The sequence below is a fragment of the Sturnira hondurensis genome, unplaced genomic scaffold (assembly GCF_014824575.4).
Source record: "Sturnira hondurensis isolate 20B ecotype Veracruz unplaced genomic scaffold, ASM1482457v3 Scaffold0015596, whole genome shotgun sequence".
Classification (NCBI taxonomy): Eukaryota; Metazoa; Chordata; class Mammalia; order Chiroptera; family Phyllostomidae; genus Sturnira; species Sturnira hondurensis.
The window spans coordinates 21416468-21433418 of NW_028088227.1; the positions used below are offsets into that span (position 1 = coordinate 21416468).

Here is a 16951-nt window from a genome sequence, read left to right on the forward strand (position 1 = left end):
CTCTAAGAATGCACTTTTATCCAAAGTTCAAATGGAGATGAGTCTTACTTTTACTTATAATTCCAATTTTATTTTATTGTATTTTACTTCGCTTTTTGAAGCAATGAAAAAATATCCAGGCAGTAGTTATAGTAAAGGGGCCAGGCAGTTATAACAAATATTCTGGAGGTCCGAGAATTTTTCAGTGTCTGCAGCTTTAGAGACTCCTGATGCCATTTCCCTTAATTACAACTTGTCTGGAATGATATTCCCTAGCAATTTTTGTCATAAAGTGCAATTAGTTTAACCTTGAGTTACCAATTATGTTTGTGTATGCATTTGATGGGAATGCCAATTCAGTTCAACTCAAATATTTGTTGAGCACAACCTTGTAGAAAATTAGGCCAAAGATCTTAACAGATAAGGACACGCAATTCCCATAAAGAATGTAAACTCCTGATAAGTAGAATATACCATTAACTCCAGGAACACCATCAGGGCTCAGTGGACACAACTCTACCTCCCGAGCTTCATTTTGAACATTGTTACTACTTGTAAGTTTGACATTTCTGACTTTTACACTCTACAGAAAAATTTTACTTTTTAAAGGTGAAATAAAACTTTAATCTTGCTATTATCATTCCAGTTCAGTGATGCTTTTTATGTACCTAAGATTTGGAGGGACAACATTTTCCTAGTTGCGTCATTCCTCAAGACTTATAGTATTCATGAACTATCTCCAACTGTGTTAAAAGGCCAAATAATATGACAATAGCAGAATAAAGGAATTGCTGATGAGGTAATAGAGACGTTACCACAGTTTTATTGCTATGTTCCTAAAGCCCTGTATGATCTTTCAAGAAGGTAGATGAGAAGCCTGGAGACTTTTCATTGAATAGAACTGAAAATCAAAGAAGTTCATTTTCCCCACTGGCAAACAGGTGAAAATTAACAGGGGCTATTTCACAACTATCAGATAAATCAGGAGATGGATGGGATTGACCACATAAGCAAAACCTCAGACCATGAGTTTTCAGATGATGATATCCTGGATGAATTTTCTCAAGCTCAGAAACTGAGCAATGTGTTTTTCAGAACACAAAACCCAGTATTCTCATGCATTTAGTTATTCAACAGGAAGGATGACGTCATTCAATATTTTATGGAAACCAGGAACCAGTCATTGACAATATTTTTTTCTTTTCATATGATACTTGTGCAACACATTTTATTGTTTTTGCAATTAAATTTTTTGATACAGGTCAGAAGTGGACAAACACTACATGCAGAAATGTCTATAAAAGTGATTAGAAGGAAAGAACCAACACATTCATAAAAATGCCTGGGTTGTGTTCTGATAGGCTTATAGATATGTATAAGCCCAAACTTGAAAGTATTTTGCAGTTCTGGACAAAAAATGGATTTTCTCCCTCCAACAAAATTATGACCTCTCCACATTTTGCAAATATTGACTTCTTTTTACAATTCTCGAGTGAAAATGCAAGTGAAAGAAAAAGACTAAAAAATGATAAACTAGAACTTAAAAGAGATATTTGAAGTTTGGAATTGGAGTTTGTAATATTGATGTATTTCCAGGCTCATGCATGGCAGGTGATTGGCAATCGCATTCAAAGATAGTGACCATGTCAGAAGTTCCTACCTTCATAACCAGCAAAAGATGGAACATCTAGATTTACTACATTTAAATTTTAATTCAAATTAAAATATTTTCAGTATTAATTCTTATTAAAATTTCTAAATGAAGTTATTTCTCACCATTCCTTTATTCCTATATCTGTAAATCCTTGATGGGGGGCTAGCTTTTCCAGTACAGAGATAGGCGAGATGATTGGATTCAGCTGACTGGGCCCAGTGAACATTATAGGATATTGTGTGTTCCCAGGTGTGCACATGTGGACACACACACAATTGAGGTAACCTTAATGAACTAAAGAAAACGCTCCTGAGCTACAAAATACACAAAAACACAAACACACCCACACAAGCCTCAAAGAAGGCCATGGTAAGAAGCAGTCAAAGACAGTCATTCATCTGGATCTATCTTAAGCAGTTTTCTCTCTCTGTTTTTTAATTTAAAGGAAAAAAATGTCACCTAATTATCTAGGAAGATACATTAGGTTTCCTCTTAGCACTTTCTCACTAATGTCTGTGGCCGTAAGAACAAGGAAACACATCTGAGGTTCTGCTTTGGAAAAAATGGGAGGACCTACTCCCAAGAGGAAAAGAGCTGTTATGAAGAACGAGAGGTTCTCCCCTATGTCATTTGCTCCACACATTCACGAACCCCTGTGGTTCAGGTCAAGTTCAGCAGTTCCAAGCAGGGGCAAACTCACCCTTCCAGATTCATCCCAAGACTACACTGGATATGTGGCTGGGTTATAACTTACAAGTTACTCTTCCAAAACAATTTTCCCACAGAAAAATTCTTACCCACCCTGACTGGAATCTGTGTATGTCAACATAAGGAAGCCTCATTACCAATGGCACAGGTAGGTATTTTGAGATGATCTGCAAACCTGATCACTATAGCACTGGAAAAATAAAGGACGAGTTACTCACAAATAAATTTGGGGGATAGTAAGTGATTTGTCCATACTGAATCTTTTAATGAGGTCATAAAAAAGTTGTTTTTTTATGCAGGTAAAAATTTTTTTTTAAACATCCACAAGGATGTTTCTCTGAGTGCCTCATTAGCAATATGAAAGCACCTCCTACCAGATCAAATCTCATTACCCACCAACCAATAAAAGTGTATTAAACTCTGGATCAATTCCATTCCGGGAGGATCTGAGGGTCCCTTATTTTTCCTAACTTCAAAATTGTCACAAAATTGCTGGGGGGTGTTTAAGTAACATGTTAAATACTAGTCTATTCTGCATTTCAAGTGCCCGGGGAGGGCTGGGTTCCAGAACTAGGAAGCCACCCCCCGGCAGGTGCCCAGCTTGTGTGTGGGTTAGTGCTACAACACCTCTCACTTTGCCCACTGGCTGTGCCAGGTGAGACTGCAGGGCACACCTGCTCACAGGGCAAACAGAAAAACAGGTTCAAAAATGAAATGATGTAAGTGATCAGATACCCTACTTATATTTCATTCAAACCAATTATTTTAAATTTTAATTACATGAACCATTACAAAACTTAATACAAATTCAGAGTTCAACCTTAGAACATATTACTGGGCTGTATAAACCATTTGCCTCAATATGAGCTGTATAAACCATTAGCGTCTAATCACTCAAAATGAAGAGTGATTAGAAAGTTCAAGTGTCTACAGGTACACTGTCCAGTCCAGTGACCACTGAACACCTAGGACTATTAAGCAGTGGAAATGTGGCCAGTTCGAAACGAGAGGTGCTGTACGTATAAAATATTTGCTAGATTTTGAAGGCCTAGTATGAAAGAAACAAACACAGAAAGAATGTGGAATATCTGAAAACCTTTTTCTTATTGGTTACATGTTGAAATCATAATATATTGAATATATTAAATAAAATACATTGTTAAAATTAAATTCACCAGTTTCTTTTCATGGTTTAAAATGTACCTATTCAAAATATTAAAGTTCCTATGTGGCTTACATGGTATTTCTATTAGATCTGAGTTAAAACACAAGAGGTTCTATAACATCCATTTATGGGCCACAGAGTCCTTTCCAAAAGCTATGAAAAAATGTAAGGGCAAACAATTCATTTGGCTAATAATTCTAGAAGACAAATGTAAGGCATACCCGGTACATAAATTATAGTTTGGATTCCAGCATATAAAAAATATTACAAATAATTAGAAGAGATATCACAGCATAAACAAGTATTTTAAGAAGAACACAAAGAAAGAGCAAAGGTGCCCTAGAGAGGCAAAGTATTTCAAGGAGTATTTCAGAAAATAATGTATCTGTTTGGATGAACACTAAAAAACATGTAGGATTTTACAGGTCGTGATAAGATGTAGTGGTTTAAAATGGACAAATATTTTGTGGTAGGTTAACACCTTTTAATAAAAAGGAAAAAAAACATTTCAGAAGGGACAGAAAGTTAGGTGCAAAATCCCAAAGAAGAAAAGGCCAATGGTTTTGGGGTGTCAGCAGAGAAGGTGAGGTACATATGTAAAGCTGAAAACACAGGTTAGGGCCCAGTATGAGAGTTTGGAATGCCCTGATGGAGAACTCAGACTTTGTCACAGGACTCAGGAACCGTCAAATATTTCCTACCAAGTGTTAATAGGAGCGGAAACATATAATAGGAACATTAAGTTATGGGGAATTATTTTGGAAGAAAGTAAATAAAGGCTTGTAGGCAGGCAGAATGAATTCTAAGTTATGGGAATATAAGTCAAGGTATGAATAAGTCCCGTAAGAATACAAAAAAGTCCAAGGGTAACAGAAGAAAGTGAAGCACTAATGTGATAAAGAGTAATCGAAGAATTAGTCTAGTTAGATGATAATCTGAACTCAGGCAGTGGCAGTTCAGAAGGCCGCACACATCGGCACACAGATGTTTATAGCAGCTTTATTCATAACTGCCAAACCTTGGAAGCAACTAAGATGTTCTTCAGTGGGTGGATAAATAAATAAACCGTGGCACATCCAGGCACTGGAAAGATGTAGAAGAAACTTAAATACATTATTACTTACGTGAAAGAACCCAATCTGAAAAAACTCAAAACTGTATGATCTCAACTATGTGATACTCAGGAAAAGGTAAAACTATGAAGATAATAAAAGTATCAGTAGCTGACAGGGGCAAGAAGGTCGGAGGGATAAATAGGTGGAATACAGAGGACTTTTAGGGATAATACGGTTTGACACTATAATGATGGATACATGTCATTAGATATTTGTCCAAACCAACAGAATACACAACACCGAGAGTGAACCATAATGTAAACTCTGGGCTTTGGATGATTACCGTGTAGGTCCATCAATTGTTAACAAATGCACCGCTGAGCTGGGGGAGGTTGATTACGGGGGAGGTACGCGTGTGTGGAGGCAGAAAGGACTAAGGAAACCTCTGTCCCTTCTGCTCAGTTTTGCTGTGAACCTAAAACTGTACTAAAAATAGTCTTAAATAAAATTGTAACAGTATGCAAGAAAGGCAAAGGAGGTGACCCAGAGTTCAGATATAAATAATCATAAAAGGAAAGATGGAAAACAAAGGAATAGAAGAAGGTACTGAGAGATTTTGAGGTAGAGAAAAAAGCTGGTTATTTTACTCAGTAAACAAATGTCAGGCAACTACCAAATGCCCGGTGCCCTGGTGCAAATTCACCACGGATGGACTCGGAACCTCGGGAATTGGGGCTGGCTCCCATCACCTGCTAGGTGGAAGGTGATAAGTCATCCAATAGGAATGATCAGGTGCATCTGGTAAGATCAGGATACCAGCTGATGTGACAACATGAATAAGAAATGGGTTTAACTGGTAGGGTTACACGACTTGACACATCAACCTTAGGAAACTCAACAGCGACTAAAGAGAGAAATTAGTTTTTCCCAGATAAAGAAGATTGAGAAGAATATGTTTAGAAAATGTGAAGGTATCAACAAGGCCAGGATATTAGAAGAAATACGTAAAAATGATTATCCACTGAACCCCTCCTGGTTAGAAATGACTTTAAAAACCGAGGATAATGGACTACAAGCCTTAATTAGAGGGGGATTATGAGAGAAGGATAAAATTCATTGGACCTGGTGAGCATTTTAGGTTCAAGATCGGAAGACCATGGTCTGAGAGGAATGTCTGGGCTGGAAACCCTATAAGGTACAGTATTTATAGGTAATGACAGAGTCCAAGGCATGACTGTGTAGCAGACAGCAAAAATGCAATACGAATGAAGGTGGCTAGGGAGAAGCTGGCTAGCATTTCAAGTATCAACTTGGATGGTGATGTGAGACAGGAAAAGGTAACTGTATGACGTCCTTTGTCTGGGGCCCTCAGTTTATGACTGTGCTCCCAGTGTCAAATCTGGCTTCAGTAATAAATGGTGTAATTGTGCTACGAGTAAGTAATATAGGAAACTAAAAAACAAACAATGTTCAAGACTAATGAACCAGTGTCCTATAGTCTGGTGACTGTAACAAAGAGGACAGATAGTGGTATAATCAAAGATGGGTATCAAAATCGGTGCAATTACTGAATGACAGTAAGGGAGGCTTGAGGCCGGAACTGGAAGCTCTGTTGGGTCTCTTTCCAGGACAAGTAAGGGGTGCGGGAAAAGAAGGGGCCTCTGAGTGGGCTTCATAAGATGATGTTAGTGATGCTTTCAATTCAGTTGGTGATTTGGAAGAGGCACAGGAGGTAAAAATCAGACACACTGAAATCTATTCCCAGTGAAAAGTGAGTTTTACAAGATGTTTAAAAATGTACTGAATTAGAGAAGAGACCTGGTAAAAGTGTGTCACTCAAGATAAAGCCAGAGCACCCATTTTTAGTTCTAAAAGCCCTCATATATGAATGCTCCTGAATGCTGGGTCTCCAACCTTGATTCAAGATTACAAGCACACAGCTATTTTCACATAATTTTTACAGCAAGCATGGAGCTTTCTTGGTTTGCTTGCCATTATTTCGGTTGTTTACTAAGTATATACTCAATTCAGTAATGGGAAGCGGTCATGTATGCAAGCAACAGACTTCAAATGGAGAAAATGGCTGAACAACTTCAAATTTCACTTTTTTTTAAAAAAGATTTTATTTATTTATTTATTTATTTTTAGAGGGGAAGGAGAGAGGGAGAGAAACATCAATGTATGGTTGACTTTCGTGCATCCCCTGCTGGTAGTTAGCCTGCAAGGAACCGGTTTGCAACCCAGGCATGTGCCCTGACTGGGAATCGAACCGCGATCGTCTGGTTCGCAGGCCCGCGCTCAATCCACTGAGCTACGCCAGCCAGGGTCAAATTTCACTTTGTAAAACTTTTTCACTTTGTAAAACAGGCTTCAGATAGTAAGGGCCCCATGGACCATGACTTCGTTCAAATCACACTGAGACTTTCAAATCGAGCTATGACTAAGAAAGAATATCAAAAAGCTATAAAAACAGTAAGAGCTAGTCAACTCCAACGTTCAGAAAAAATGGCAATTAAACCCGAACCAATGGACATTTCTACAACTGGCTCATGGAATACAGGTCGGGGGACCAGCCATGACCCAGAGTACAGCCAGTTAACTCCATGGGGAAAGCTCGGAGCTGTCCCGTTGGCAAACCCGACTCTCATTGATGTTCCCTGCCCTGCGAGAAGAATTTTATTACTTAAGATTCAAACTTTCATGACTATAGGTAAATATTGCTAGTATGAAGTTGATTTTGCCTTCTTTTTCTCGTTCTTTATAATCTACTTGTTTAGCTTTATGTTCTGCCACACTGAACACGTTTTTCTAAACCTAAGAAGAAGCACAAAATAGCTTAACTAAAAAAAAAGTGAGGGTGGGTTGGGCAACGGCTACTAAAGAGAAGCCTGCCCTCAATAACGGACGAGGGATGGCAATTAGGGCTCCTTCGTGCATGCAGATCCTTATGAATCTGTAAAGTATGTTTGTATTTTTGTGAAATAATTTTCTAAATTCTATAAAATATATTATAAGAACATCTGTGCCCATCTATACAGAAGTCAGAAAACTTTACACCAGTAACTCAAAGCCTTAGAGGTTGTATCTACTCTTCCATTTAGAAATCTGTGACACCAGGGGACACGAGAGAACACTAGAGGAAAGAGAGAAGCGCTGTAATGCCGTCGCCTCTGGAGGGTGTCAGGGCGTGGCCCCGATGAGTGAACCAGGTGGCTGTTCTCATCCAACGAGTCTGGTTTTCTAATGTTATGATCTGAATGTAGACATTGGCCTTTAATCTAAAGTAAGAATCTATTAAGTTATGGGATTATGATCCCAAAGAAGAAGGGGTGAAAATATGTTTCCGACCAACCAGGAAACCAAAGACAGGGAACTTTAGGAAACATTTATAAATGCCTCTGTGTCCACTCGCAAAGAAAAGGATAATAAAAGGCAAAAAGAAAAAAAAGCCTCATAAGAAGAACCCCCCCCCCCCACAAAACAACACCAAACCTTTCTTAACAAAAATTCAGATTTAGCTACTAATGATTGATAAAAAAGCCAAAACACTATTTTAAAAAATTTCTAAATTACAGGTCAAAACAGACCATCACATCTCTCACTCGGATTTTCATTCTCTGCAGAACTACTGGTAACATAGTATCAGTGAAATTTCGATCCCAATGCTCGAGATTACAACAGTTAAAATTGACTCAGTGATATCTGATCAACTGTATTAAAATGAAACACTAGACCTGACATAGCAGGACTTCATGCTTAGATTTTTCTTCTATAAAAGCAAACTTTGATGGGAGTGGGCAGACTCTTCTAATGAGAAACAGAAAGATGCATTGATACCAGAAACAAGACTGTATGCTAATGGTTTAGCATCTGTGAAATCCTGAATACAAAGGCCACCTTACCTTCCATCCGCATAGTCTGTATCTGCTCCACCCCACCAGACATCCGAGTCATCCTCCTCGGCATCTGCTGAGTCGATATTGTCACTTTCCTCGGCCAGCGGGCAACATACAAACTCCACCCCTCGGAACTTGTCAATGCCACAGGGCAGCAACATGCCGTAGTCATGCAAGTTGGTGCTCTTCTCACTACAGGTCTAGACAAGGCAAGGAGGAAACGGTGAGAGCGGGAGGGTAAGTGTCTTTCTTTGCGAGAAAACCCAAATATAATAATAATCAACACACACATCCACAAGAACCAATTTTGTCATTCAAACAATGAAATGCATCACTTGCTTTTTGAGTGGATTTACCTTGTACAATAATTTCCTTAGCTCAGGCTACTTTGGTACTCACGATTTGAACTTGATTACTTATTGAATGACTTGTTATACTACAGAAATGGGAAAAAAACAATAGGAGTGGAAGCCAACAGGGAAAAAAGGTACAGAAGAGGCCTATACTGGTGAACAGATACCAGAGAATCAATGCCTTCTGGCTTCCTTAGTGCATTAGGAAGAAGTGGCTGCCCCCCCAACTCACTGCAACCTCTTACAGATGAAAGTTTCACTCACGTAAATCTTAGTCTAGAAATTCTAACTCGGCTCACTTGCAGAATAACAATCTTGGAGAGAGAAAAAATGAACTCTTTGCTATACATCAGAAAATACGGTCACTTAGACACTTCTCCTTCAGTGTCTTTTTGCTTTCCTGGGATTTGCCAAATTTGCACAAATGCTGATTAACATGAAGCTTGGAAGGCATCCGCTGATAACAGAGGGAAGGTTACCATTTCAACACATGCAGGTAGGCAAACAACGAGAATATTAGAGTACATTTTGACCTCATAGGAATTGGGTAATTTTTGTTTCGTAGCAACAAAAAAGTTTGTGAAAATTCAAGAAGTGAAAAATGAGGTTATCAGATGGATAGCAGGGCTTTAAAATTATCTGGTTTGTCTTCTGAAGATCAACAAGTCCCCAAACATATTTTCATATAAAGAAAACTTTGCTCTACAGTAAATGAGAACACATTATTTTATGAAAAACAAAACTAGTGCTGCATTTGAAGTGGTGTTTTTTGCTGAAGAGCCTTAAGGCTATGACCCAGTGGTTAAACTGAGGGAGGTCAGAGTGTATCAAGCTCAGGACTACTGGAACTTTGGACCAGATAATTCTTGGGGAGCAGGAGTTGAAAAGGGAGAGGATGCTGTCCTGTTCACTGATGAGTGTTAGGCAGACTCTGGCCTCTAACCACCAACAGCAGCAGCACTCCTTCCCACCGCGACAACCGAAAATGCCTCTGCTGACACATGGTCCTGAGGAGGGATGGGGGCAAGACCAACCCTATTTGAAACCACCGCACTGGATTAAGGAGCCTAATTCTAGGGAACTGATACCACCACACACACACACACACACACACAAACACATTGTACCTGCATACATTTATTAGAAAAACTTCATCATGTACCAAAAGGAAAAGACATTTTGAAGGGTATAATATCAAAAAATGACATTTATGCTAGTTATCACGTGTCTTATCAGTTCTGCCATATGCAGGGGTTAGCCAGAGCTAAGCTGATGCCACGCACTCACCCACTCTGGGAAAACGAAGGTGGTAGCAGGGCATGGTGAACACAGACCTGGGCAGCTGCACTCAGGAACTGAACGCTCACTAGTTTTCATGTTGGCACTGGACAAGCTACTTCCTGTTCTATTACCATAGACCCCAGTGAACAATAGAAAAAACTGTTAAGTCATTACAACTTTGTATGTGATGAAGGAAATAACAGCTAAACAAAAATAATTTGAAGAAAAGGTGCATTTCACACCCTAGAAAATGTGAGATTAGAGTTTTTCATTTGTAAAATATGGAATGGATATATAACGAATCTAAATAGGCCCTGTTTTGGACTCTTTACAAATACTCTTTATAATAACAAAAAAAGAACTTACTCGTCAACACAGCAGTCACCTCGAAATACCCTCTAAAATGTCGTTACTTTAAAAGGGAAAGAATGCACGGGCTGGTACCTCTTTGGCGACGGTGTGCCAGTGCAGGTGGGTTTCGCAGACGTCCATCCTCTCCTGGTGCAGGAATTTGCACTTGTCGGGAACAAGGAGGGCGTCACTGACAAACTCACCAACTGCAAGCAAAGAAAACAGCCTCATGTCATTCTGTCTGCACCATAGTTTTCTTATCACAGAGATGGTGTCAAGAAAAGATGGGCTAGAAGGAGTCGGAAAAGTTAATCAGGTGTTTGAATGATGAAGTAATCAACCCAGGGACACTGGCACCCTTAGAATATAGAGTCCTGTGTCCTCAGCAGCCCAGTTCTTTGCTACATCAACCTTCATGGTGAAAATACTTCCTACATATTTTAAGTTAAGTCTTTAATGAATTGGAATCCCTGAGGTTAGAGTCAATCACAAAAGAGCAGCCATTCAATTGCAATTGACATTGCCTAGGCAATCATTAGAGCAGAATCAATCTAAGTACTTGCCCACCCCTCCTTCTTAGACACTTTAATCTATTTGTAACTAATACATGCACAAAGCCAAAGGGGGGTAGGATTGAGGGTGGGGTGGAGAGAAAACAGGGACAACTGTACTTGAACAAAAGTAAATAAATAAAATCTTTTAAGAAATAAAATATTTAACATTTGTCTACTCCCTAAACAAAACCTATATATGCACATGTGTAGTATATGTTTATATATGTAACCACACACACATATATATACACACATGAAGTTTAATTCAATTAAATTATAGAAACTACTTCAACTTTTGCTGTATTTGTAAAGAAAATGTGTATCATGCAAACTACTGTGAGCATTACTGGTACTGCAGATACAAAGATATCATACAAAGTCCTATAAGAATTCACATTCATGTGAGGGTGAAAGTTGAATAATTACAATATAATATGCACACTGTGAGCTAAATTGTTCTTTGTCTTGTTCACTAGTGTATCCCTAACTTTTTGCATAGATTCTGCACACAGTAGACAATAAGTATCTTGATGAATGAAGAAGTTAAATGTTTTAACAGAAATGAGGGAAAGTGCTGGGCTAACATAGTGAACAAACCTGCTTGGGTACACTGGGACAAACCCCAAAGCACAGTCTAAATGGACGAGCAGGAAAATGCCATGTGGAGAATGAATGACATTCCAAGGTGTAAGGACAGTAGTGTCTGCCTTGTTTAACATTCTGCTCCTCATCCCTGACCCAGGTCTATAAAACATGACCTGGTCGGAGGGTGGGTGAATGGATGGATGAATGGATGGCAAGTCAAAAGCACTTTAAAATGAGGGAACCTACTGTGCACAGAGAGAATGAAGAAAGAACGGAGTGTGTTTGCAGAAGAGGCAGGAGAAGCCGAAGTCCACTGTGGCTGGAGCAAAAGGGAAGCAGGAGAGGGAGTCCAGAAGGAAATGTGACTGAGAAGTATGTTTTAGAGTCTGAGAGTTTGAATACCTTTTTGTACACAACATGGGCCCAAAGATATCAGAAACAGAAACAACATGCTCAAGTTTGTTTTCTGGACGAACACTTTAATTCAGTGGAGAATGGACTAGTGAGTGGGACGATGAGAGCAGGGCACTGCCATCCTTTAGGCAGGACCCGCAAGACCAGATTTCAACCAGCGACTCTACACAAGCTGAGAATACGAACTGTTCACCCACCAGCACAGGCAAAAATTTATTTATTTTTTCCATAAGATGCTACACAAAATTTTCTGAAATGCAACAAAAAGTGAGAAAGGACCTATGAAGGAGAAGACAAAACTTTTTCAGCTACTTCATGTAACAGGATTCTTTAAAACCCTTTTTCCATAAAAGCATTTTAAACTTTAGTCTGTGTTTAGCTGATACATACAAGATGTCTCATGATATTTAAGTACTTACTTTCTAAATAATACTTAGATAAAACTCTAAGCAAATCAGAGGGATGAAGAACCTCTCATCTTTTCATCACTCCTTAAATCGTTAAGACAATGGATGAGGCATGAGGCTCAGGTGAGTCACAGAGAATTAGGAGACACGATGCCCCGGGGACTGCAGGTGCTTCGGGTGGGGAGGGTGGCTGATGTCCCACGCCCATCACTGCAGCTCAGCTCCACAATGGCTGTGTGATGAACCTCTTATAACACAAACCCCACCTCCCAGGTGAGAAGGCCTGGCCAAGAAATGTGTCTGAGGACACCCACCCTGAGGACATGATGACCCAGTGACCCAGAGATAAACATTAAGATAAAAATTCTAAGGAGATACATAATAATGCAAATGGTATCACATTTTTTCCTTTCCTTTTACATGGAATACTATAAAAGACCAAAAGCAAGAAATCAAAACACCTAACACTTAGATGAGATAAAGAATAGAAAGTAAACATGATCTTCTCCAAAGCCTACCTACCCTCCCCACAGTTTCTCAGGACAGGCAATGAACTGAAGCTGTTACCCAGGAACACCAAACACCTGAGGCATCCCAATTTTTCAGGCCACAAGAAGAAAGAAGTGACTGATGGATGGCCTAAAGATGCCTGCCTGGGTGATTAGCTCAGGCCGATCAAACCATATTGCCATATTTATACGTGTTTGAAATACTAGGTGCCACTTTTCTATTTTACAAGTAATTACTATAAAGATTGCCATACCCAGCCCAAGGCTATTGAATTGGTGCATGAGTAAATCAGAAGCAGATACCAGATACTCTCAGCCTCGGGCTGGAAGAGTCTCCTGGCAAAAGCTGTGTCTTTGTCTTGTTTTACTGGCCCTTACTTAGGCCAATCTGCTGAGAACTGACTATTTTTAATGCAAAGCCAAAGTCACTGAAAGGTGTTTGTCTCCATGAAATCTACCGTTCACCAAAAAAAGATATACTGCATTAATTTATAAAAGGATATTTGATTTTTTTAATTTGCAAAGTGACATTTCATTTAATATTGAAATACGCTCTCAGATCTCTCATATCGGGCACAGCCAATGCATATATGCTGCCCAACACAAGATTGCTTTTTAAAAGATTAATGCTGGTTATTCAATAAGCCCTCAGGATTTATGTCAAACTAGAAAACTTGTACTCTAACATTCAAATAAAATTCGGAATGACTGTGGTTTTACAGCCCTGTCTGATTTATGGTATCTTCGAAACTGATGAAACATACTAGAATGCTACACATCAAAATTTTCAAGCAATTAAAATGCAAAAGTGTGTTTTAAAATTATAATAAAGAATTAAAGAGTGGTAAAATTATAATGAGCTTTCCTCACACTTAGCTTAATGTGGTTTGTTTTCTTGTTTTTTTAGTTCTAACAGAATTATTCTTAAAAATCTAAATGACAGGCAATAGATAAGAACTCTCTGTATTTTCCACTCAATTTTTCTGTGAAACGAAAATGCTCTGAAAATAGTTTTTTAATATAAAAAACCCAATGGTATATACCCTTCCATGCAGAACCATGCGCATTTTTATTTCTGAAACAAACTGTCTGTTGATTAGTTTGATCTTTCTGTTTAAAAAAATTCTTAACAGGATTCGAGTAAAAGAAATGAAAATAACGTAAGTATCAGAATAAGAATTCATGTTCCTGTTTATGCCACACGTTCGAAAATCTGGCACCCACTGGATAATTTAATCCTAGCGGATAAACTCATTGCTACACACATAGATAGTAATTTGAGCAATAATACACATAAAGTAGTATCAGATGAAAACTCGAAGCATAAGATAAATATTCATGAACCCAAAGGAGTGACTGGTGAGAAAGGGACAAATCTCCTTTGCAGAAGAATTCCAAATAATTTACGTAGACTCTCTGTCCACGAGGAGGTGGAGCTCACGTCTCCACTCCGGGGCTGTGGGCTATGCATACGACTGACCACCTTCCAGATACTGCAGTAGGCAATGGGTAAAAAGTGTAACTTTACAGAGGAGAAACCTGACGAGCACTACCCCAAAGCCAGGTGACCAAGGTCAACATCAACAGGGACGTATCACACTAATAATATGTGCCCTTGATTGATGATAAAAGGGCACTTTATCTCTGTGGCCTTCCTTTCAAACCAACCGTTATTAAAGTAAGACATGAGTAACGGGAAACTCGGTGGGTAGCGTATAAAAAACTCTCTGGAATATCCTCTTCATCTTTTTTCTTTTGCAAATCTTAAAACTTAAAAAAGGTTAAGTCTACTTTAAAATATTTTGAAGCTTCCACATAAAAGCCCAATGTAATAGGGACATACCTCTTCATTCTCCATCAACATCCTGACCTTCAAAAAAAAAACGCCCATGAAATTACCGTAGCTGAAAAGAACTCGGGTTAAAAAGATCTTACCGATCAGGGTTTCTCTTCCTGGCGTCAATAACAACTAGACAAAACCTGGTTTTAGGTTTTCTTGGCAAATCTTCTCTTGCTCTCTCACATGTGTGCTATGTGGCATTTAAAGTCTTTAAAAAACGTCAAGAATTTCAGAATAATCACACATACATTAATAGTAAAGGAAATTCTTTGCTTCTCAAGTTTAACCTTGCCTTAGCAATGTAAACAGAACCGATGCGGAATTCAATTCCCTTTCACACACGAGGGCTCTCAGGCCCACAGGGTTTCTGCATGGCTCATAAAACGAGGCCGACACTGTCGTGCCGACCACTCCTGGAGAGGGTTCACTATTCCACAAATTCTGTAGCTTGGCCTCCTCACCACCCAACTCAAGATTGGTTAGATTCTAGGCTCTTTTTTTTTATTGCATCCATCATTACTCATATTCTTGATTTTATCAATAATGGACCTTCTTTGTTATTCATCTTTGTAGTAATTCCAAGATCAGTTAAAAGATGGAGTCACAAAAACAGTGATTGTTCCATCTTGCTAGGTCATGGGCTCCTCAAACTCGAACATGCTCCAGAGTCACCTGAGATGCTTGATCAGCCTAGAGACCAACCTCGGTCCGACCCCAGCATCTGGTCCTCATCTCAGTGTGCTGGGAGGGCCCGAAAACAGAGCTCCCCAGGGGGATTCCGAATCAGGTGGCTCATGGACCACACTTTGAGAAATGATGGTTAGAGCAGGGCTTCCGAGGCTTTAACTTGCACCGGAATCACCTGGGGATCTTGTTAGAACGCAGTCTCTGATTGGACACGTCTAGGATGGGACTGATTCAGCCTAACGAGCTCCCAAGCGACTCCATTCAGCTGTTCATTCAGGGAGCCAGGGTCTACTCAAGATAATCCATTACAACTGATCTTACGATGAAAGTGTTTTTTTTAAGTTACAGGTTATTGCATTATGAAACACTTTTTAGATGGCTTGTCTTTTTCTTTTAATCCTGGTAAAATACACATGACATACAATTTATCATCTTAAGCACTGGTTAAAGTGCACAGTTCAGTCATGGTAAGTGCACTCCCATTGTTGTACCACATGCTTTTTTCATCTTGTAAAACTGAAACTCTAAACCCATTAACAACAAGTCCCCAACTCCCTCTCCCCCAGCCCTCTGGCCGCCAGCACTCCAGTCCGTCTTCATGAACTTGACCAACCTAAGCATTTCCTATGGTCTGTCCTTTCAAGCCTCCCTTCCGTAAGCCTATGAGCCCTGTCCCATCGATTTGTCACTTGGGCACCACCTCAAACATTGGGTACCTTTCAACATATGTTGCTCCTATTTCATCCTTTGTTTCTTTAATCACAGAAGACGCAAAATAAGGTACAATAGAAAGAGTTCTAGGCTTCAAGCCAGAGAGGAGAAAACAACATAGTGAACGGTCGGGAAAATGCAGTGATTTCCTCATATGAAAAAGAGAGACTAATAACACCTCTTTGCCACAGAGATTCCAATAGGACGAGGGGCAAGAATAAAAACGAAAACTGGACACAGTTTGGTTTAACTTTGAGCGATCATCTCTGCTACCACTCAGTTTTGCCGAACATCACTGTACCCAGTTCCACAAAGGACACAAAAGGACCAAGACATAACCCTGCACCCAAGGGGCGCCGGGCAACACAATCCAACAGAAATAAAATGCAGGCTAGGTAGTTTTAAATTCTAGCAGCCACATTAAAAAGTAAAAAAAAAGGGTCAAATTAATTCCAGTAATATACTTTATTTAAACCAGTATATCTTAAATACTATCATTTCAACACTCAGTCAATATAAAAAATTATTACTGAGACAGGCTACATCTGCCCTTCCTACATCCGCCAGACTACCTCTTCGGTATCTGGTCTGCATTTTACACTCACAGCACAGGTGAGTCGGCACCAGGTGAGTCTCAAGGGCACATGCAACTAGCAGGTGGCTGCCACTGGGCTGTACTAGTGTAGGGTCAAATTCCAGACGTCGGGAATACCTTTCAAGGAGTGATGAGTAGAATGCGGACAAGTAGAGGCTATGGAGGGGAATTTGAATATAAAGACACTGGCCTAAACAGAGAAATAAA

At 39.4% G+C, this 16951-nt stretch overlaps 1 protein-coding gene across 6 annotated transcripts in view; it reads right to left on the bottom strand.

Moving 5' to 3' along the window:
• APP (amyloid beta precursor protein) overlaps window positions 1–16951 on the bottom strand; it is a 237348-nt gene that overhangs the window by 128202 nt on the left and 92195 nt on the right. For all 6 annotated transcript variants that reach the window (XM_037065134.1, XM_037065133.1, XM_037065131.1 and 3 more), the window contains exons 4-5: window positions 10536–10648; window positions 8464–8657 (exon numbers count right to left, since the gene is read on the bottom strand). In XM_037065134.1, the coding sequence (XP_036921029.1) occupies window positions 8464–8657; window positions 10536–10648 (307 nt within the window). The remainder of the gene's footprint in view (window positions 1–8463; window positions 8658–10535; window positions 10649–16951) is intronic.